We start from the raw sequence: 23,192 nt of genomic DNA on the forward strand, positions 1-23,192 counted from the left end.
AGAGGGAGGGGGGAGGGGGAGGAGAGAGGGATAGGAGCAGAGGGAGGGGGGAGGGAGGAGAGGGATGGAGGAACAGGAGCAGAGGGAGGAGCGGGAGAGGAGCAGAGGGAGGAGAGGGATGGAGGAGGAGGAGGAGGAGCAGAGGGAGGGGGGGGGGAGAGAGCGTAGCGTAGCGGTTGTCAGCGGGGAGTTCACCCGGAGGTTGTGAGTGTAAATCCTGGTGTGGCGGTGTGACTCTGGTTCAGAGAAGATGGGGCTCTGGCTACGGTCACATGCTAACGGCTGACATCCACACACACACACAGGAAGTGGATCCACATGTTGGGGCGGGACGCGCGAGGCATGGGGCCGTTTGTTTAGCGTGAAGAGGGGGAGGGAGGAGGTCTGGTCGTGGAGGACCCCCCTAGCGTCTGAAGAGGGAAGTGGGTCCTTCATGGGATTAGGTGTTGGTGTTGGGGTGGATTAAACGGAGGAAAAGGGAGGAAAGGTTCAGTCCCATGAAAAAAAGAAAAGAAGCCCTGATCAGGATCAGCCTTCATGGTTCGATCAAGACCTCATTCTCCGCCCCCGAACACCCAAAGAGGTCTTGTCAACCGTGAAGTTTCATCCCCCCCTCCGACCCCAGACCAGCTGACCTGACACACCCTTTCCTGGACGAGTCCTAACCAAATCTGCTCCCTTCTCCTCCCTCTGCTTCTCCTCCTCCTCCTCATCCTCCCCCCCAGGTGGCACGGCTGTGGGGTATGCAGAAGAACCGTCCGGCCATGAACTACGACAAGCTGAGCCGTTCTCTGCGCTACTACTACGAGAAGGGCATCATGCAGAAGGTACACAACACTATTACACTCATTCAATACACCAAAAGGGTTAGAAGAATCAAAGTTTCCTCGTTCACAGCCGACCGTGAGCGATCTAATATTGACTTTTACAACGTTTACTTTTGCATTATAAACTCTCGATTTCCTCTCGGGGGACTCAAGAGGATCCATTTATCTACCTGTTTAAATCAATCCATCTCCCTAATACGACATCAAACCCAATTATTTTAATGTCAATAGATCAAACGGAGGAAGAAATATAAAACCCGAAAGTCAGTCGTTATGCTGCCCATGCTGTAATAAAACCCGCACGTCCCCCCCATCAGTACTCACGACGATCAATTGCATAATGGGATGAGGTGCAGATCCTGCCTCGTGTCGCCGACTAGTGGCTGAAATATGAACCGCAGCCCAGTCCCACAACATTGACGTTAAAGTTACACATCAGAGGATGAAAACTGAAGTGTTGTACGGATCTCCTTTATAATGTCTGTCTCAATTATTATGAAACACCAAGAGCACGACGAATGTCTATATTTATATATACAGATTTATATTTATATATCCTTAATAGGTCCATGTATGGACAAGACATAAGGAGCCATCTTGGGTATCGTTTTATAAAGCTGACGTACATCCGCTAATACCAGTTACAACAATAAGATTCGTTTTACTTTCATCTTTAAAAATATTGGCTTTTTATCCACTTAAAATATTAAAATCTATTTTAAAATATTCTCCAGTGGTGCTTGGAGCTCACTGCTTTAGTGCCGTGCTTACACAGGGCCGTAGCACCAAATTCTGGGCCCTGTATACAAGAAGTACTGATGCCCCCCCCCCCAAATTCCCCCTAACCAGCCCCCACAAGCCCTGCGCTTACATACGTTCGGTAGTTTTGTGCATTGTTTGTAGTGCACGGATATGGACCTCCAGGCCCGGTTATTAAATTATAATGCCCCCCCCCCCCCCCCCCCCACTCCTTGTTATCGAAGTAATCGCCACACCTTGCCTCATTACTGATCAGAGTTATCCCTTCTTGGTCCAGGTCGCCGGGGAGCGCTACGTTTACAAGTTTGTGTGCGAGCCGGAGGCGCTGATCTCGCTGGCCTTCCCGACAACCAGCGGCCGAGCCTGAAGGGCGAGTTCGAGCGCTACGTGAACGAGGAGGACACGGTGCCCCTGTCCCACCTGGACGAGGCGGCGCCGTACCCCGGCCCGGAGCAGGCTCCCCAAAACAACATGGGCCCCCAGCAGCCCTACTCCAAAGGCTACATGTACTAATTCCCCCCCCCCCCCCCTCCCACACGCTACGCCACACCCAGGTACCTCCACCCCCGCCCCCCGCCACTGGCATCGTCTTCGTTGTCATCATCGTACACCACCTTATCGCCACCCCTGCAGCTGTTGCACATGCCCTGGCATCCCCCCCCTCCCCCCCCCACCCCTTCCCCCCCCCCCCCCCCCCCCCCCCCCCCCCCCCACACTCGCTCCCCCCCCCATCCACTTGTATATAAAGCTATGGTGAATTTCTTTCTTTTGTTCTTGTTTTTAAATTAATCACATTAGGGATTTTTTTTTTATTTTGTATTTGTTTTGCGTTTTAAGAGCTTCAATCCATAAACATGACTGTGGTTAAGAGATTGCCTAATAAAGACCCATATTACTACTCTACGAGCAGTGTTTCTTTGGTTTCAATGCGTGGACGCTGGTTCTGGACCGGGGGGGATGTGAACCCATCATGATACAACATCCACAAGGCGACTTCAAGTGTGGAAGCGTGTATTTCATCCTCCAACCACCAGAACAACAAGTCACTGTTCAAACATTCAAATCACATGTTTACAGATTAAATATACAAAAAGTAGAAAAAAAAAATCGTATACGTTTCATTTTGAAGGATAAACATTGGGGATTTAAAATCTGAGTAAACTCAGCCTCATAGCAGATCCAAGCCAGGAGCTCCACCAAGGCAACACGACCCGAGATGGAACAGAGTGTCTTTACTATCAGACAGGGTCTGAATTATATACAATAAATAAACAGAACAGGAGCAGATCCCCCAGGCCTGGATCTCCTGGAGGTCCTACTGCAGGTCTGGAGATCTTCCAGGCGTTGGGGCCCCTCAAACCTCCAGGTCTGCAGGTCCTCCAAGCGGTTGGAGATCTTCCAGGCATCGGGCTCTTCCGCTCCTCCTGAAAGCCCGGGAGATCTTCCAGGAGGTCTGGAGGTCCTCCAGGCCTGGGTCAACTCAGACCTCCAGGCTGTCTCCAGGCCTTGGGCTCCTCAGCGCCTCCTGAAGGCCCGGGAGATCCTCCAGGCGTTGGGCTCCTCGTAGCGGTTGTAGAGGGGCTCCAGGCGCTGCTGCTTCTTCTGCTTGCTGAGGCGCGTGGGGTCGCCCACGCGGTAGAAGGCAGGGGCGAACTCCACCAGCCAGCGCGGGTCGATGGTGGTCACCTCCCGCATGTACTCCTTGGTGGTCAGCACCAGCTCGTGGTACACCAGCCTGGGGGAGACCGGGGGGGATGTGACACATAGCGGATCATATGAACGATGGAACGCGCGCAAAGGTGTCAAATGTGAAACCCATAAAAAGTATTGTTAAACGAGCATCTATGAGGCAATTACAATTACAATTAGGGCATTTAGCAGACGCTTTTATCCAAAGCGACTTACATCGGTTAATACACACATTGACACACCGACGGCAGAGTCAACCACGCAGGGCGACAGCCAGCTCTCGTCAGGAGCAGTTAGGGTTAAGTGTCTTGCTCAGGGACACATCAACACTCAGCTAGGAGGAGCTGGGGATCGAACCAGCAACCTTTCGGTTACAAGAGGCAAGCCAATAATGAAATGTGAAGTCAGGAAGGCATGGGAGAGAAAGGGGAAGACGTGCAGCAAAGGACCACGGGCAGGAATCAAACCCCCCAGTCGCTCCGGTAAGGACTGGGCCTTCAGGGTACGCACTTTGCCCCATGAAATTAGTATTTTTAAGCAACAATCATACAGATATAATGAAATCAAATGTGGCAGTTTTCACTGAAACAAAAGGGCAACGTCGAGGTCTCTGAACCATAAATAAGAGACAGGGCAGCCTCACCACTCGGGCTGTCGGTTGAACAGCGTACTGGAGGGGTGCAGGTACACCACCTGCTGGTCGATCAGCGTGCGGTAGCCCTCCTGCGGGTGCTTCCGGGCGGCGTTCCGGAAGTATCCGCTGCAGATGGCCTTCTGGACCCTCATCATGGCCTTCCCGCACGACACCACGTCCAGCTTGTGTCTGCGGAGAGACGGGAACGTTTGAGGAGCGGAACATCGAACCCCCCCCCCAACACTTAAAACGAGTTCAGGGGATCGACGGATCCACCAGACGGGGATGACGGCGCGCTACCTGTCCATGATGCTGAGCATCTGCTTGCGGATGTCCTGCGCTCGCTTCAAGGAGCGCGCCTGGATGAAGTTCTCGAAGCACCAGGGGTTGGCGAACTTGTTGTTCTTCCAGGAGTTGTAGACGGCCAGCAGCGTTAGGTGGTCCCCCTCCAGCTGGAAGAACTTGGCCTTCTTCTGGTCGGCCTGCGGCTGCTTGTCCTGTTGGGAGAGACTCGTGGTTCTTACGTCGGACCCAGAAGACGGCCCGTCCCAGGTGGACCGCTAGGGGTCAGGGTACAGGATGCAGGCCTTCGAGGCGGATCACCCGACCTGCTGGGTTTCTGTTCGCTCCACATGTGGTAGAACCAACAACACGATAGCGCGACGACGGGAATGGGATTAAGTCAGGGTTGACCAACGAACAGATGTCCTGTTATTGAAACTAACATGTGACAGGGGGCTGGCTAAATCAGTTACCAACAAGGATTGGATATTAGCCTACTTTAATGTATAATGAGTTCTTTATCGACTTAATCAGCTGAAGTTTAAATATATCCTTCCACGGTGCTTTGAGCATATCGTTTGTGCTTTGTCGAGGAAACATCTGGTCGATTGCAGTCTGACATCTGTTCTTAATGTTGGATTCGTGAAGTTTTTTTTAATAGGAGAGGTGTCTCGTTATTTAAAAAGAACGCACATCTTTGGAACACTGACCGATCAGGATCCAGTGCTTAGCAATGCTGTGGTTCAGGCCAAAATATAAAAAGGTACAGGAAGCCAGTAGTGCACCTTGGGTCTGTAGAAGATGTTCTGGACGGACAGCATGGAGACGATGGTGAGCATCTCCTCACTGCAGCCCAGGTGGACGGACATGATGAGCATCTTACACTGCATGGGCTCTAGAGGGAACTCAGCCATCTGGAGGAGAGAGACCAGCGTTAGAGGAGAGAGGCCATCTGGAGGAGAGAGACCAGCGTTGGAGAGAGACCAGCGTTAGAGGAGAGAGACCATCTGGAGGAGAGAGACCAGCGTAAGAGGAGAGAGGCCAACGTGGGAGGAGAGAGACCAGCGTTAGAGGAGAGAGACCAGCGTTAGAGGAGAGAGACCAGCGTTAGAGGAGAGAGACCAGCGTTAGAGGAGAGAGACCAGCGTTAGAGGAGAGAGGCCAACGTGGGAGGAGAGAGACCAGCGTTAGAGGAGAGAGACCAGCGTTAGAGGAGAGAGACCAGCGTTTAGTTTAGTTTAGTTTATAGTTTTGTGGACAGTCCCCTTTGAGAAGGAGCAGCTTTAGCCTATTTGGCTAATTTCCAGCTGTAGTCCCAGCCAGTTGTCAGTAGGCAACCTACAATACATAACAGTAAAAAAAAAAAAATACATTACATTTATAATTACAGCAGGCCTGAGCAAAAAGGGGAAAAAGACAAACAAACATATTGCACTTAAAATTAATGTGTGCAATTATAGTTGTCGGACAGCCATGTTTTAAGGTGTGCTGTAAAGGTAGAATATGTATGTATATCATTGATAGTGGTAGGCAGTGAATTCCAATTTTGTATTGCTCTAACAGAAAATGATTGTTGTCCAAATGTGCTTTTTGTAAATGGGATTAGAAGGTCAGCCCGTGTGGCGCTTCTGGTGATCTGATTGCTGCTGTTACATTGGATTATGAATGACTTTAAAGGAGGAGGAGCGGTGTTATGCAGAATTTTGAAAACCAGGCAGATGTTTTTATATTTGATTACATTTTCCCAGCTCAGCAGTTTACAGTTATTTAATATATTACAATGATGCTAACTGTTAGGCTTCTGGTCCAACACTTTGAGTGTTCTCTTATAAAGAGTTGCTAATGGCTTCAATGACAAACTGTTAGTTTGCCCCCAGCTTGTCATACAGTATGTAAGATGTGAAATAATCATGGCATCCATGTAAAGTTTGGCAACATTAAAAGTTAGGAAATTTCTAATATATTTAAAATTGGCTAGGCTAAACTTGACCCTGTTGCACACTTTCTTAATGTGTGCTTTAAAAGAAAGAGCAGAATCAATGATAATGCCCAGATACTTAAATTGTGGCACAATACTTATGTTTTGACCTGATATTGTTATGTTCGACATGGTGTTACATTGTCTTTTGGTAAAAAACATTCCTACGGTTTTATTAACATTAGGTTGGAGGCAGGAATGGTTTAGCCAATTAGTGATCTGGTCCATAGCTGTGGTGAGTTTAGCAGCAGCCAGATCTTTTGTTTTGGCATGCACATATACTACAGTGTCGTCTGCATACATTTGTATTTTGATATCAGGGCAAACCAACGGCAGATCATTAATATACAGACAAAACAAAAGCGGGCCAAGTATCGATCCTTGTGGTACCCCAGTGCATAAGTTAAGAGCTGGTGAACGTTGATTGTTCACAAAAACATGTTGACTTCTACCAGTTAAATATGACTCAACCCATTTGAGTGTTAAAGGTGAGAAGTTAAAAGCAGACAGTTTGGCAATAAGGACCTGATGGTTGACTGTGTTGAAAGCTTTACGAAGGTCTAAAAACACAGCCCCAACAACACCTCCCTTGTCGACCATTGCTCGGACCTCCTCTAAGAAGAAACAGTTAGCTGTTTCCGCAGAGTGGTGGGCCCTGAAGCCAAACTGCATGGGATGAAGAGTAAATGGACCATTATTTAAAAAAGAAACAATTTGCTCTGATACACATTTCTCAGCAACCTTGGAAATTATAGGTAAAATACTGATTGGGCGGTAGTAAGGAGTAACAATTGCTGTCTTCCAGGTTGTTGGGAATATCCCCTGTCGTACTGACTGGTTGATAGTTTGTGTGATGGGGTAGGCTAGGTGTTCTTGCAGAGATTTAAGCATTTTAGAATCCATACCATAAATATCCTTTGCTGTTGAGATCTTAAGAGAATTAATTATTGCTTGAGTTTTAAGTTCAGAAATAGGTTGAATGCTGAAAGAAGGCTTGCTGTCATCTACTTCTAGAATTTTTGCAGTTGTTGAAGGAAAATTCAGTGCAATTTCAGCCACAGAATTTATAAAATATTCATTAAAAGCTACAGCTAGTTGTGCTGGATCTTGCATTAATTTACCATTCAGATTCAGCTCTAACTGCTTCCTAGGCCTGTGACTAATTCCCATTACATTCTTAATCTGTTCCCAGATCAGCTTTGTGTTACCCTTTGCCTCATTGATAATTGTTATAAAAAAGTTTGCTTTGGCCTTTCTGATGACTTTGATTACTTTATTACGTAGTGAAGTGAACCTATGTCTGTCAATATTTAATTTGGTCTTCAATGATCTTTTCAATGCAGAGTCTCTTTCCTTCATCAGGTTGAATACTTCAGTATTGAGCCAGGGAAGTGCATTGATTTTTTTCTTTCCTTTGACCTTTTTAGTAAACTCCTTAACTAGACTATGTAACTTGGCAGAGATTTTTTTGCTATCTGCTTCTGTATTAGGAGAGAGGCCAACGTGGGAGGAGGAGAGAGACCAGCGTTAGAGGAGAGAGGCCAACGTGGGAGGAGGAGAGAGACCAGCATTAGAGGAGAGAGGCCAACGTGGGAGGAGGCGAGAGACCAGCGTTAGAGGAGAGAGGCCAACGTGGGAAGAGAGAGACCAGCGTTAGAGAGGCCAACGTGGGAGGAGAGAGACCAGCGTCAGAGGAGAGAGGCCAACGTGGGAGGAGGGGAGAGACCAGTGTCAGAGGAGAGAGGCCAACGTGGGAGGAGGAGAGAGACCAGCGTCAGAGGAGAGAGACCAACGTGGGAGGAGTAGAGAGACCAGCGTTAGAGAAGAGGCCATCGTGGGAGGAGGAGAGAGACCAGCGTCAGAGGAGAGAGGCCAACGTGGGAAGAGGAGAGAGACCAGCGTTAGAGAGGACAACGTGGGAGGAGAGAGACCAGCGTCAGAGGAGAGAGGCCAACGTGGGAGGAGGAGAGAGACCAGCGTCAGAGGAGAGAGGCCAACGTGGGAGGAGGAGAGAGACCAGCGTCAGAGGAGAGAGACCAACGTGGGAGGAGTAGAGAGAGAGTGCAGCGTTATAGCTACAATTTGCGATTTCCGTTGTTTCGGTTTTCACACAGACCTGATGATTGCTACCAGACAAATATAACTTCCATCAATATTCTTGCAACTGAACCTTTGAGACTTAAGATTGTGCATCTGGCCCTTATATTCTTGACTTTTGGTTTTTTGGAAGGAGAGAATTCCCCCAAATTGCTCGGGCAAAAGAGATTCAACCGCATGACAGACGTAACATCTATGACAGGGGTCACCAACCTTTTTGAACCCGAGAGCTACTTCAAGGGTACTGAGTCATACGAAGGGCACCCAGTTTGATACACGCTTCTGAAATAACAAGTTTGCCTTCAGTTATATATTATTATTAATGATTAATGATACTCATCTATGTGAAGACACTGATCATGTTAAAGGAGACATATTATACCACCAGGTGTGAGTGTGATTAGCCTTACAAGCCATTTCGAAAATCTGCCCCATATGACATCACTTGTGGGCGTGTTCACCTAGATCTGTGCTGGATAGATGAGCGACGTTTACTTCAGCCCACTGGGTAGGCTGGTAGACTGATCTATCCAGCACAGATCTAGGTGGACACGCCCACTAGTGATGTCATATGGGGCAGATTTTCGAAAACGGTTTGTAAGGCTAATCACACTCACACCTGGTGGTGTAACATGTGTCCTTTAATGATTTCTTGCGATAATTATCAACAATGACTTAAAGAAGGTGGGAAAGAGTTGTTCCAGAATGAGTTGTGCTAGTTTTAGAACAGGCCAGCGGGCGACCTGGTGCCCGCGGGCGCCGTGTTGGTGACCCTTGATCTGCGACATGAAGGGTCGAGTCATCAGCGTACTGAAGCACAGGCTCGTGATCCACCCGGATGGCTCTCCTTACCCTCCTGCCCAGCCTGGTGAGCAGGCCCTCGTCGTCCAGGGCCCCCAGGGTGTAGAGCTGCTCCATGGCCATGATCATCGTCTCCATAGGGGGCGAGTCCATGAAGTCGAAGGCCAGCAGATCATTGATGCCCATGGCCTGAGGACCAAAAGAGGGACGTTTGACCGAGGTCTAGGTATTCATCAACCACAACTTGAGCTTTGACCGCAATAGGTGCTCAGGACTAGTGGCTGACCGATTTATCGGCCGATATTTCCGTAAAAAAAAAAAAATAATAATAAAAGGGTTAATTGAGACTTGTAACATTCATCATTGTGTCATTTTTAGCAAAAGCAGTAGCGGCTCCAAATATCGGCTCAAGAAAATCGGCAAAGGCCCTAAAAAAATCCATATCAGCCGATCCCTAATCAGGACGTCTGTTCCACACCAACAGTGATAGAGTTAGGAATCGGTCTCAAATCAATTCCTGCATACATATTACATCGAGGGGTAGACTTATCCGTCTCTGAAAAAGAAAAGGAGAAAGTACAGAAGGTGCCGGGCTGACCTTGAGGGACAGCACGGTGCTGGCCAGGTTGGTCCTCTGGATCTCGGGAACGTTGGAGGTCAACATCTCGTCTCTGTAGGCCCTCTCAGTGTACAGTCTGTAGCACTTCCCTGGACCGGTCCTGCCCGCCCGGCCGGAACGCTGCTTGGCCTGGGCCTGGACCACACACACACACACACACATGGGAATACCGTTCAGTCACATGGGAATACCGTTCAGTCACATGGGAATACCGTTCAGTCACATTGGAATACCGTTTAGTCACATTGGAATACCGTTCTATCACCCAGGTGTAGTGACCACCCCCCCAGGTGTAGTGACCACACCCGCCCCCAGGTGTAATGACCCCAGGTGTAGTGACCACAGACCCCCAGGTGAGCAGCAGCTCTTGCAGGCCCCACCTGGGAGATGGGCGTGACCACCAGCTGGTCGATGCCCGTCTTGGAGTTGTAGACGATCTGCTTGACGAAGCCGGGGTCCACCACGTAGTAGATCCCGTCGATGGTGAGGGACGTCTCCGCGATGTTGGTGGCGATGATGACCTGACAGGAAGAACTGGATTTTAATACAAAACCCTCCTGGAAGTGGAAAACTCACGTTGGAAGTCTATTCAAAGATAAAAAACACACACACACACACAAAAACACACAAACACACACACACACACACACACACACACACACACCAACAATTGTGATTTAAAGGGCTCATGTCATGCCACCGGGAGCGGGTGTGTTAGATGGTACAAGCCATTTGAAGATCATTCCTTCCCTGTGCCATAGTGACATCACAAGTGGGCGTGTCCACCTAGATGTACGCTGGATAGATCAGTCTACCAGCCTACCCAGTGGACCGTAGCAAACGTTGCTCATCTATCCTTCGTATATCTGGGTGGACACTCCCACTTGTGATGTCGCTACGGCACAGCTAACGAATGATTTTCAAACAGCTTGCACCAGCTGGTCACACCAAAACTTGGTGGCATGACATGAGCCCCTTTAATAAAGGAATTGTGATGACTGATGATTGAGATTTGTCCACAGATTAAATCTTTTTCATTTCCGGGATCCCATTCCACACTCCCGGATCCCATCCCATTCCCCACTCCTGAGTCCTGAAGCGCAGATTCATTCGTTTTCATTTCCACACTCCGTCCTTAAGCTTTGCTCCGAGCCGCCACCTTTCGGCTGGGGGGGTTAACACCGAGTCCTGAAAGGCAGCTTGTACCTTTCTGCTTCCAGGGGGCGCCGGGTCGAAGATGCGGGTCTGCATCTCGCTGGGCAGGGCCGAGTACACGGGCAGGATGATGAGCTCCGGGACGTCCGGCCCCAGGGACTTCATCCTCTCGTACAGGATCTCACACGCCGTGTCGATCTCCTCCTGACCCGTCAGGAACACCAGGACGTCCCCTGGGGAGAAGAGGACGAGGAGGAGGAGGAGGATGAGGGAGGAGGAGGAGAGAGGGAAGAGGAGAGGCAGAGAAGACGGACTTGACCGGGTGCTTTTATTTTATTGTTGTCAAGTGGTAGCGCTGACAACATAAACAGCTGTCTGTCTCCTCCTCTCCCCCCCCCCCCCCCCCCCCCCCCCGCCCCCCCCCGACTTGTCAAGACACCACGTTGAAGCAAAGACGAAAATAAAAAAGTTCTCTGGGATATTAACTCCAAAAAAAAGAGACCAATCTGGAGTATCATTTAATAAAAAGCTCAGCCTAACACAAATCATGCGTCCCACATGCAGTGTGGCCTCGTGCCAACAAGGTTCCTCACAGAAAAATCAAGTTCTTTCAGTTGAACTGAATCGAATCTCCTGCTGTGGACGTCCTGGGTCTTACCCTGGTCTCAGTGAAGTGGAGAACATCTGATACCCCAACCCTAACCCAGACCTGGAGTGAGAAGGACCTGGGTCTCAGTGAGGAGGAGAACCTTTAATACCCCTAACCTAACCCGGACCTGGGTCTCACCTGGGGGCTCTGTGAGGTGAATCTGCATGACGGTGATGAGGGCGGCGTCCAGGTAGTCCGTCTCGGGCTCCTTGCAGTACAGGACCTCCACGGGGAAGGTCCTCCCGGGGATGGTGAAGATGGGGGCCTCGAAGAAGTACTGGGAGAACTTGACGGCGTCCAGCGTGGCCGACGACACGATGAGCTTCAGGTCTTTGCGCTTCAGGATCGTCTGAACGCGGAACAAAGCGGGTGTCATTCATGTTTATTACAAGTGCTAAATAATGTTACTGCTGCTACTCAAAAGACACATATCCACCACATGCAGATCCACATCTGTCTTCTGAGACATTGGGGATCCGACACAGATCCCAGAGCAGTTTGGCTGGGAGTCAAACACCCCAGCTGTTGCTGCTGCTGCTACTAGTGCTACTATTACTTCTAGTGCTACTAGTGGCTACTAGTGCTTATGCTGCTACTGTTGCAACTTCTAGTGCTAATGATGCTACTGTTGCTACTTCTAGTGCTAATGCTGATACTGCCACCTCCAGAGTCAGGGCCCAACACAGAGGCCCCGCCCTCTCCTCCAGAGTAGGGGCCCCACACGGAGGGCCCGCCCTCTCCTCCAGAGTAGGGGCCCCACACGGAGGGCCCGCCTCCACCTCCAGAGTAGGGGCCCCACAGATCGGACCCACCTCCACCTCCAGAGTAGGGGCCCCACAGATCAGACCCGCCTTCACCTCCAGAGTCGGGGCCCAACACAGAGGGCCCGCCCTACCTTCTTGAGCAGGCCGAACAGCGTGTCGGTGTGGATGGTCCTCTCGTGGGCCTCGTCCAGCATGATGAGGGAGTACAGGGTCATGTCGGGGTCCAGCAGGCACTCCCTCTGCAGCATGCCGTGGGTCATGTACTTGATGACCGTCTCCGGGCTGGTGCAGTCCTCGAAACGGATGGTGTAGCCCACCTCCTGGCCCAGACAGCAACCGTACTCCTCAGACACCCTCTTGGCCACGGACATGGCGGCCACTCGACGGGGCTGGGTGCAGCCGATCTTGCCCCGGGCGGTGTAGCCCGCCTCCGCCAGGTACTGGGTGATCTGGGTGGTCTTCCCGGACCCCGTCTCCCCGACCACGATCAGGATCTGGTTGTCGTGGACGGCCTGTGGAAATATAAGAACATGCTTTCTCCACTCAAAACGTGTTCTAGTTAAGTCTCTCATTGAAGCTTACCTTTTTTATTAGAAACAATAGTTTAACGGATCATTGAGGAGCAATGACTTCTTCAAAGTAAAAGTCAACTTTATTGTCAATTTCAAAATATGTGCCAGGCATAAAGAGTGCAATAAGAAGAAGAGGATAAAATAAGTAATATTTACAATGAATACATTCTAAATCGTGCAAAAGGTTGGGCAAAACAAAACGGTATATTAAAAACATAAATTGATTTACAAAAGGTAAATAAATGGAAATCTGCAATAACAGGAACATTATTTACAATATGTGCTATAGGCAATAAACTTAAGAAATTAAAAGTGTACATTTTAAGGGCATGTCGGGGTATAAATCTTGGGGGCAAATGTTATTTGCTGTACAAACCGTTCTAATGTAGTGTTCTTATTTGCCCATTTCTACCCATTTATTCAGTGAGCCACTAAAGCAGCAGGGAGGCAGACGGCCTGCGTGGGTGGACCTCCTACCTGCACCAGCTCCTCCTTCAGCTTGTAGATGGGCAGGCTGGCTCTCTGCTCCAGGATGGTCAGCTCCGTCTTCTTGCCGTACGACATCTGGTTCCCCCCGAAGGCGTAGCGCTTCCACTCGGGGAGATCCACCGGCATGGCGCCGATACCACGCATGTTGGCCGCGATCTGCCGCCCCTCGTCTGCAGAGGGAGAGCCCGCGTCATCACGAGGAACCGCCGTTTAACACGAGGAACCGCCGTTTAACACGTTATCATGGGGAACCAACGTTTAACATGTTATCATGAGGAACCGCCGTTTAACACGAGGAACCGCCGTTTAACACGTTATCATGGGGAACCGCCGTTTAACACGTTATCACGAGGAACCGGCGTTTAACACGTTATCATGGGGAACCGCCGCTTAACACGTTATCATGAGGAACCAACGTTTAACACGTTGTCATGAGGAACCGCCGTTTAACACGAGGAACCGCTGTTTAACACGAGGAACCGCCGTTTAACACGAGGAACCGCCGTTTAACACGGGGAACCGACGTTTAACACGTTATCATGAGGAACCGACGTTTAACACATTATCATGGGGAACCGACGTTTAACATGTTATCATGGGGAACCGACGTTTAACATGTTATCACGAGGAACCGACGTTTAACACGTCATCACGAGGAACCGACGTTTAACACGTCATCACGAGGAACCGACGTTTAACACGTCATCACGGGGAGATGACGTTTGACACGTCATCACGGGGAAACGACGTTTAACACGTCATCACGAGGAACCGACGTTTAACACATTATCTTGGGGAACCGACGTTTAACACGTTATCTTGGGGAACCGACGTTTAACAGGTAACGTATTATTATATACCACCAGGTGAGAGTGTGATAAGCCGTTACAAGCCGATTTGAACATCTGCCTCTTCTGACATCATAAGTGGCCGTGTCCACCTAGATGTGTGCTGGATAGATCAGTCTACCGGCCTACCCAGTGGACTGTAGCAAGCATTGCTCATCTATCCGTCATACACCTAGGTGGACACGCCCAATTGTGATGTCCGAAGAAGCAGATTTCAAACGGCTTGTAACGGCTAATGTGGTAGTCTGGTGGTATGATACGGCAGCTAGACAGACTACCAGAGCAGGATTCAACATTTATATTTTGTGTGACAATGTATTTTGTGTGATTGTGTTACGATAAAGTCTTTATCGTAACACTATGACACATTTGGTTATCCACTACCCTATGAAGCCCTTGTTGTTGGCTCTCTATTGAAGAGGAAGATGAAGACCAGTTCCGGCCGGATCCAACTCGACCCTGCTGTGGTTTTTAAAGAGAGGCCACTCTGAATGATTAGCACTTCCTTCACGGCTCCATCTGCGTTCCCCTTGACTCACCAGCGGGCCTGGGAGCAGCAGAAGCTGGTCTCCCACATGAGCTCATGCTTGACCCCCCCAGGCCTTGACGAGACCCAGACCCCCACACGCATTAAGCCCACTCCAGATCTCCAGCCCACCCTGATAAGACATCTCCGAGTCCAGCGGTGCGGCTACAACCCAGGATCTGGCCCAAGACAGATCGCTTTCTGCTTTTCATTAGCTTCTGATCCATCATCCTGCCTCCAACCACCCCACCCCTCCCCCCCTCACTTCCTTCCCACCGGCCGCCATTCTAATTAACTGTCGAGCAATAAATACAAACTAACATGAGGGATTTGAGGGAACTGGTTCTCATTGATGCCGCTTGAAAATGCAGCGCAGATTCTACGACAACCACCTGTTCAATTTCGTCTAATTTGTAATTTAGTAAAACGGGCGTTTCAGTGTTCCATCTGAATCCTGCACTGCTCCCCCGCGACTTTTACAATTCAGAATCAGCTTTTACGTTACCGTGTGGACAGCATTCTGACTGTAGTCGGGGGCTTACGGTCGGGCATGGGGGCGGGGCTTGCATGAGGGCGGAGCTTATAGTCAGGTATGGGGGCGGGGCTTAGAGTCGGGCATGGGGGGGGCGGGGCTTACAGTCGGGCATGGGGTCGATCCAGTTCTTGTTGAGGCCCGTGGGGATGGAGTCCATCTCCACGTTCCGGACCTGCTGCTTCACCTCCCGCCTCTCCTTGGCCAGGGCGCTCTGCATCATGGCCGCCTGGGAGAGCGAGCCGTCCGGGTTCTGGAGGACGGGACACGAGACACAGGACACGGAACACGGGACACGGGACACGGGACACGTCAGGGGGCGTGAAGCAACGCAAGGAGGCTGTGATTCGGAATGGTGTAGCGGGCCATAGACCAAGAGGACAGACGTCTGCTAGTTTGACTCAGTATATAAGTAGACACACAAGAGACACAGGAAATGTCAAGTGATGTGAAACAATAGACTGGGTGCCCCCAGCCCGTTGTGCCGGCGATGTGAATTCGCCCCGCAGCAGGGTCTGGAGAGGAGCAACGCATTTCTTTCTGCTTCCGATCCGCTATTACGGGAGCCAATCACCAAGCTGGCTTTTCCCCCTGGCGCGCTATTGGCTGGTTTAACACAATGACGACAGGGAAGCGACGGCAAGCAGCCAACTGCGTACAGGGTCGTTTGAACTATGCCCGTTGATCACGCCTCTTGTGCTGAAGGAAACAACGGAAGCCCCCAGACCAACGTGCAATCTACGATGGATCTTGGGCTGGCAATAGCCAGCCCAAGATCAATCGTTGCTCCTCTCCAGACCCTGCTGCAGGGCGAATTCAAATCGCCGGCAGAACGGGCTGGGGGTTATTGTTTCACATCACTTGACATTTCCTGTGTCCTCTTGCTCTATGGTCCGCTACATCATTCCGAATCACAGCCTCCTTGTGTTTTTCACTAGTCTAGTCACTAGTCTTGGTCTGGCAATAGCCAGACCAAGACTAGACTAGTGAAACAACACAAGGAGGCTGTGGTTAGGAATGACCAGACCCATAGAGCCTGCTGGTTTGACTCATGATATCAGCACATGCAGTATATCAGTACAAACATCAGTACACATGCAGCACATACATCAGCACACACATCAGTACATCAGCAATGCCGTGCATGTTTTACGGTTACGTCGCTGTTTTGAGGAGATAAACATCCCGTGGTTACCTTGACGATTTTAACAGGACTGAGGTTCATGGTCCACTTGGTCTGCCCACGCAGGAACGGAGGCTCTTCCTCCACCAGATCCACATCCAGGTCTTCATCTGTTGGGCCAAGGAGGCCATGAACAACCGGTTTACATTCTTCACTCCCAACGCAGACTCACCATAGACGGAGTGGAGGCGGGGACATGAAGACGAAGCCTTACCCTCTTCGTCGTTAATGTTGGGCATGATTCCCGTCTCCTCGTCGAATTCGGGGAACTCCTCTTTTGGAAGCACGTTAGCCGCGATCATCTAAGGAGGAGGAGGAGGAGGAGACTGATTTACTATTAAATGGTAAATGGTCTGCATTTATACTGCGCTTCTCTAACCAGTGGCCACTCAAAGCGCTTTGCAATATTGCCTCACCATTCACCCGTTCATGCGCACATTCACACACCGACGGCGGAGTCAGCCACGCAGGGCGACAGCCGGCTCGTCGGGAGCAGTTAAGGTGCGGTGTCTTGGCTCAGGGACACCTCGACACTCAGCAAAGTGGAGCCGGGGATCGAACTAGCAACTCTATGTTTACCAGCCAACCCGCATCTACCTCCTGATCAACTGCTATTAAAGTGGCACTGAAACAAAGCAGGAAACAATGTTGGTCTGTGTGTCGGTACTGGGGACCGTTCGAGGACCCGCCGCCATAAGGTCCGCATTGAGGAGGGGGGCGGACCGTACGAGACCCGTCAGTCCCGCTGACCAGCCCGCGCCTTGATCCAGTCTTTTAATTAATTAATTATCCAAAAGTGTTCCCTTAATGAAATGTCCGAGCAACGTGTGTCCCTCGGGTTACTTTCCTTTACCCGACTCTCACTGGCTGACTCCTGAGACTCTCCCCTCAGTCTCAAACTCTGAGAGTCCTGCCCCCTGGGCTGTTGCCACTTACCTGTGATCAGCACCTCAACACCGCCCCCTCTGTGTGACGTCAGTACTAACCCTTACGCCTTGCTCACACTACATGCGTCCGTCGGCGGATGGGGGCTTTTTGACGTATCCATGTGTTTTTTCCGGGTTGTATTACGAAGGCGGTTTCATTGGACAGTGTCCTTGCATATATTTGCATAACGCAGTCTGATTGGCCGACGGATCCGTCGCTGCCTGGAAAGTTGAACATTTCTAAACTTTTTGACTCAAAGCCGACAGAACGGATGGACCCACAATGCATTTCGCGAGCACCCCATGCAAAGTCAATGAGATCGGTCGACGGACGGAGGTAGTGTGAACAAGCCTTTACCCTAAGCACACGCTACCCTACCGTAACAGTGGGGAGGTGGCCTACCTGCTTGATCTCCCACTTCTCCAGGTCGGTGATCTTGGACAGCCTCTTGCGCTCCGTGGGGTTCTCCTCCAGCTCCAGAACGCTGGGGTCCACGGGCCGGTCCGGGTTCCTCATGGCCTCGTCTGCCGGCCCCAGGTCCAGGTTCCTCCTCCTGTTGGGGTTCAGGTCCTCTCCTGTGTGCTGGTCCACGTCCTGAAGGGGGGGGGGGGGGGGGTATTGATAAGACATGGGAGCCGGTTTCCTTTGGGGACAACTCATTCTTGTTCAAAGTTCTCTGATTGTGTGTTGATTAGAGAGTTTGCAGTCCATCAGAATGAGGGTTTGTCTAATGGAAGGAATGTGTTGGAGGAAATGGTGATAGATGAATGTTAAACAACTTTTTTATCAACAGATATTCAGGCATCATTTGTCCCGTTCTCTTGTGGTTTGGTGAATGCTCGATAAGAGCAGGGAGAGAAAAAGAGTAAAAGGCAGAAATATCTGATGATAAGAGAGTCCAACTGCCCTGACCCCTTGTGGCGGTCCTCACCTTCATGCTGAGACTGGCCTTGGTGCCGGTGAACGACAGCACTTTGACCTTCACCTTCTGGCCCTTGGTGACCACGTCGGACATGTTTGCGATGCGCCCTTCTTTACGGAGCTCTGAGATGTGCACCAGGCCTTCCCAACGCTTCCTGCAAAGGCGCGCACACACCGTTACCTCCGTGTTGGTCCGTATGTACATCACTGTCATCGTGGGGCAAAAAGCCAGTGCTAATTTGGGTCCCTTCCCACCAATGACATCCCGTTATCTCTACTGTATGAAAGGTGATCTATGCAAGAGTCCAGCGTCGTCAAGAGAGAGACAGGGAAGATGCCTAAACATTTCCCCTCTCTGCTCCCTGCCTCCATACTTCCGCTGTCATTGAGAAGAGGGGTCGCATTTCACACACCTGTGATTGACAACCAAGATTAATAATGCAAACCAATAAGGGACGAGACACCCTGATTGGTCAGTAGGAGGAGTAGTGGGTCACACACAGCCAGGCGCATCCAACAGAACAGAACTAAGCGCATTACACTCACTTTATGGCTGATGGCCGGCTGCACCGTCGCAAGCAAATCACTGAAATAACAGCTGTTGAATCTTACACCCAGCCCCTTGGACTGAGACATTCCCATGGAGCACAGGGAGGCCGACAGGCTGCCGTTCCCATTGGAGCTGTGGCTCAATGCAGGGAGCGAACCATGAAGACCGAAACAGAATGCCGCCACTGACCTCAGCCCCTCCAGCTGGACGAAGCAGCCGAACTGCATGATGCTGCTGATCTTCCCGTTGTAGATGTCCCCCACCACCGGCTCGTCTGGCGGGGGGCGGTCCACCATCTGGTCGTTGAAGCGGTGCGGGTCCCGTTCCTCCGGTTCCTTCCCGTGGTCCCCCTTGCCCTCGCGTCGGGGGCTGGGGCTGCGGTTGCTCCAGCGGGACGCCCGCTTCCCCTGGCGCTTGAAGCCGCCGCCGCCGCCGTCACGCTCCCTGGACCGGGACCGGGACCGGGACCGAGGGCGCCCGCTACCTCGGCCCGCTTCCCGCTCTCGCCTGGCGTGCCCGGGCGGCTCCTGGTCCCACCTGCAGGAGGAGAACTGTGCTCAGTCCAGACTAGAGGAACGGTCTAGCTCTGAGCCACCATCCTGTGGTTCTGCTGTTGTCCACAGATAGCCGGTCATTAGTGAGCCGGTTCAGGAGCGGGCTCGGGAAGGTAGACAGCGGACCTCAGGGTTCAAACACACCGCCTTTATGCTGGGATTCAAACACCAGAACCACCAGACTAGACTATAGAGGGCAGTAGAATAGTAAATAAAAACATCTCCGTTCTCTTGTAACTGCTTCCCTTGAAGAAGTCGTATGCTAGCAGAATCGGTTTGACATGACAATCTCCTGGAGAGGTTTAAGTCTCTAACTTACATTTAGATTAAGGGGATTTAGCAGACTCTTTCACCCAAAGCGACTTACAATAAGTATATTAGTCAGATGAACAGAAACAACAATATATCAGTCTGTACTGTAAGGATGTTCATAGAACCAAGTGCCAAGCACTGACATTCGCTAGATTAATCCATTCACCCATTCAACAAAGATAGCTAGGATAAGACATTACACAATGCTATTATTAAGTGCAAGGACGTACGACATACAATAAGTGCGTACATTACATTTCACAACGTCCCACCTGTTCTTCTTCTTCAGGCTGCTGGCGGCTGCGCTGGGCATTAACATCTCCAGCTCCTTCATCGCCGCCGCCGCCACGCTCTCATCGTCCTTCTCCGGCTGTGGAGGGGCAACCTGGAGGCACAGAAAACCTTAGGCATGGTGTATCGCAAATGGACTAGACTTATTTAGCTTTTCTAAACAGTGGCCACACAAAGCGCTTTACAATATCGACATTCATCCATTCATGCACACATTTTCACAAAGACGGCAGTGTCAGTCACGCAGGGCGACGGCCAGCTCTTCGGGAGCAGTTGAGGTGACGCGTCTCGCTCAGGGACACCTTGACACACTAGCTAGGTGGAGCCTGGGATCGAACCGGCAACCTTCCGGTTACCAGCCAACCGGCTATACCTCCTGAGACACATGCCGCCCTGCTCAGGCTCGTCTAAAACATGCAAACACCCCCTCTCATGTCATGAGACGGCGGATCTTTAAATCTCCACACATGGAAGAAACGCGGTTAGGTCGGCGCTCACCTTCCACATGGGGTCGTCTGGCTTGCAGAGAGCGGGGAACACGTCCTTCAGCTTGTCCTTCTCACTCTTTGGTTTGGCCTCGGACCCTGTCAATCACACGGAGAAGACGTTAAAGATGAACTGAACTGAAATAATCAACATCGATAACGTGTTAGTTATGACCATTGTAAAAAAAAATGACACTAAAAAAAAATATTTAAAAAATCAATATATAGCTCTTTTTTTTTAGCAACAAATGAAAATGTGTGTTTGAGTATTAGAGCGCTGATGACATCACTGGCATGGTAGGACTAGGTCGTTGCTGCAGACACGTGAACGTCTTCTACACTCCACGGCGGAAAATACTGATTTTAATATGGCTGGTTATGCGTTTGAGCCTGTGACGGACATGCCTGTAGTGTCCGACTGCCACCCGGTGGAGAGGGATCAATTTCAGGCTCCAGCTCCACCTTCGGATCGTGTGGGCGTGGCTGGTGTGCGTGTGGGTGCTGCCGGAGCATGGACACTGCCATTGAATGGGTCTGCTGCCGAGAGGTCCCGGTCAACCTTGACCATCTAATGGTGGGATTAGGTTGCATAACCATGCATAAGGCATTTCGGATGCTGTGCGGCAAGAGAGAGGTTTTGGAAGTGGCCATTATCTCTCTAAGGGACGTCCGAGCGGAGACACTGGAGCGCCCCATAAATAGCAACCAAGTAACAAGGCGAAGACAAACTCATTGCGGAAACACAACGAGCTGTACAAACGCTGTAGTACCAACATATTCAAGGCACTGGTTCTCCACAAAAAAAAGTGGAGCGCATCAAGCCTGCGCGCATCCAGCCTGCGCGCTGTATAAAAACATTGAAGTCGAGGAGGAGATAGTAGTTGTTTAACCTTTTAGATTGAGTAGAAATACTTTTTAATGTACAGTTAGTAATTAAATTTACCAAGTGGCTGTATTTAAAGCTACAAAAAGAATACAAAAAAAAACCTGTAACTTTCAACGCAACTCTCACGTCGCTTCAGACGTCCACACGAATCCTAACACGAAACCGCATAGGTCCGGTTTTATTTGAAACCACCCTAGGACCATGGACCTATTAAAGAACATGGTTTATTATCTGCCTAATAACATGGTTTTACAAAAAACTCGGCTCCGGGTGGAAGAGGATTCAAGAGTGTCACGTTTACTTTAGGTGGATGTTGGAGGTTTACTTTCTGGTGGATGTTGATGGATATTGCACAGATACATCTTACTATGAAACTTCTTCTTCGAGTTTAACTCCCTCTGCATCAGCAATTGGCTAGTCGGCGAACATCAGGGTGAGTAGAAAGGGACATTTGTGGAACTTCTGTTTACAGACCAGCCGTGGTTTAATTAGCAGCTTGAAAACATAGATCTGTGATATCGTCTGAGTAATAGTTTATACACTTTATGGTCGGAGTGCTAGCTTGTGGAGATTGACATGACAGGGGCTATCGGAGGGTTAGTCAGTTTTAAGGCTGCCAGCCATGTATTAAGGGCTGGTTTCCTATTCAAAGGTAGCCTGTGCAAATGTATGATTACCCCAGCTGCCTTGGCCCTATATAATTCATTACTGCAGCCAGGGGCAATGCAATAAGATGATCCTCCTGTAGACCTGGTAGTTTGATTTTCCGTAGCCATTTCAGCGAGCCTCAGAGTCTGACTCATTACCTGCTATGGCTGCTAGAGCCACAGAGTAGGAGCAGGTTACCATGCCAGTGACGTAGCTGATTGTTGAAATCTAACATGTCGGCGCCCTGTATCACTTTCACCGTACAATTTAAGCCCTTTTAGCAAGTTCAGCCATTTTTAGTTATTGTACCAATGAGAAGGCAGACAATACATCTGTTATATCAACTAAACTTCAAATTTCAGTTCAGTTCATCTTTAAGCCCCCAGTGACACCAGTTGTGTTGACGTTGTGTTGTGTTATGGATTGTGGGTTTACCTCCGCTTGTCGATGGGGGGGCTTGCATGGTTTGGATGAGCCTGAGTAGGTTACCAATGAGGGTATCCTGTGGAAGACGAACAGCATGTTAACCCACTGCATATCCTCACATGCACACACAACACACATACAAGACCCCTGTGAGGGGACATTAAAAGGTGATGGGGTGCGGACACTTACTGCGAAATCAGCTCCATTCTTCAGAAGAACTGCTTTAAAGCTGTCAAATGTCGTGTGTTTCTCAGCGAGGCTGATGATAAATTCCGCTTTAAGAGAGAATGAGAAACGTGAGCTCTACGTTCAGCTGCAGGTTAGTGATGTTACAGTAAACTAGTCAGATGAGGGTAACTTACAGACGTGAAGAAACGCTAAACACAACGGGAAACGCTTAAAACCCCGAGCCAACTTCCACTCACCAAGATCCTTCTCGCTGATTCCGAGATGATTCTCCAACTCTGTACATACTTTGGACACCAAGGATAAATACTCCAGACGTTTTATTTCCAGTTCCGCCATCTTTGATGTTTAGATCGGAGCTGACTGCAGGTTAGGTTCTTCGTCGAAAATGTTTGATAAATCGGGCGTTGATGCTGCCCCCTAGAGGCCGGCTGCGGTGCTGCTGTACTGATACTCCCCTAGAGGCCGGCTGCTGTCTCCTAGAGGCCGGCTGCGGTGCTGCTGAATAACTTCTGGACGACCTTGATTGGTGGAGATCGCTGTTACCATGGAAACGTTTACCGCCGGCGCGAAAGTCAAGCCGTCGGTTACTGTGACCACTG

General features: G+C 50.1%; 2 protein-coding genes across 2 annotated transcripts in view; one reads left to right on the top strand and one right to left on the bottom strand.

The window, feature by feature from the left end:
- Positions 1 to 2,213, top strand: part of LOC307091537 (ETS translocation variant 4-like) — a gene marked incomplete at its 5' end in the record, with an annotated part of 18,051 nt that extends 15,838 nt beyond the window's left edge. Inside the window, 3 exon segments of the mRNA XM_079759174.1 lie at positions 726 to 827; positions 1,864 to 1,924; positions 1,927 to 2,213. Of these exon segments, the coding sequence (XP_079615300.1) occupies positions 726 to 827; positions 1,864 to 1,924; positions 1,927 to 2,099 (336 nt within the window). The 3' untranslated portion in view covers positions 2,100 to 2,213.
- A 367-nt stretch (positions 2,214 to 2,580) lies between these two features.
- Positions 2,581 to 22,971, bottom strand: LOC307091535 (ATP-dependent RNA helicase DHX8-like). Its single transcript, XM_079759172.1, has 22 exons — positions 22,830 to 22,971; positions 22,594 to 22,679; positions 22,414 to 22,480; positions 20,458 to 20,543; positions 19,941 to 20,053; positions 18,992 to 19,339; positions 18,263 to 18,407; positions 17,734 to 17,925; positions 16,619 to 16,706; positions 16,417 to 16,514; positions 15,327 to 15,474; positions 13,304 to 13,485; positions 12,386 to 12,766; positions 11,629 to 11,839; positions 10,893 to 11,074; positions 10,067 to 10,207; positions 9,666 to 9,821; positions 9,119 to 9,256; positions 4,977 to 5,105; positions 4,210 to 4,406; positions 3,919 to 4,098; positions 2,581 to 3,321 (listed from the first exon to the last, which is right to left on the bottom strand). The coding sequence occupies exons 1-22, from the start codon at positions 22,927 to 22,929 to the stop codon at positions 3,102 to 3,104; spliced, it is 3,588 nt and encodes a 1,195-aa protein (XP_079615298.1). The 5' UTR covers positions 22,930 to 22,971; the 3' UTR covers positions 2,581 to 3,101.
- Positions 22,972 to 23,192: the final 221 nt, after the last annotated feature.

This window comes from Pollachius pollachius (assembly GCF_949987615.1).
Source record: "Pollachius pollachius genome assembly, contig: scaffold_102, whole genome shotgun sequence".
NCBI classification, from domain to species: domain Eukaryota; kingdom Metazoa; phylum Chordata; class Actinopteri; order Gadiformes; family Gadidae; genus Pollachius; species Pollachius pollachius.

Coding starts and splice junctions, on each gene's coding strand:
- LOC307091535 (XM_079759172.1), bottom strand. CDS start 22,929: ATGGCGGAACTGGAAATAAAACGTCTGGAGTATTTATCCTTGGTGTCC. Junction 16,707..17,733: donor AGAAGTGGGAGATCAAGCAG/GTAGGCCACCTC, acceptor CCTCCTCCTTAG/ATGATCGCGGCTAACGTGCT. Junction 11,840..12,385: donor TGTTCGGCCTGCTCAAGAAG/GTAGGGCGGGCC, acceptor TTCCGCGTTCAG/ACGATCCTGAAGCGCAAAGA.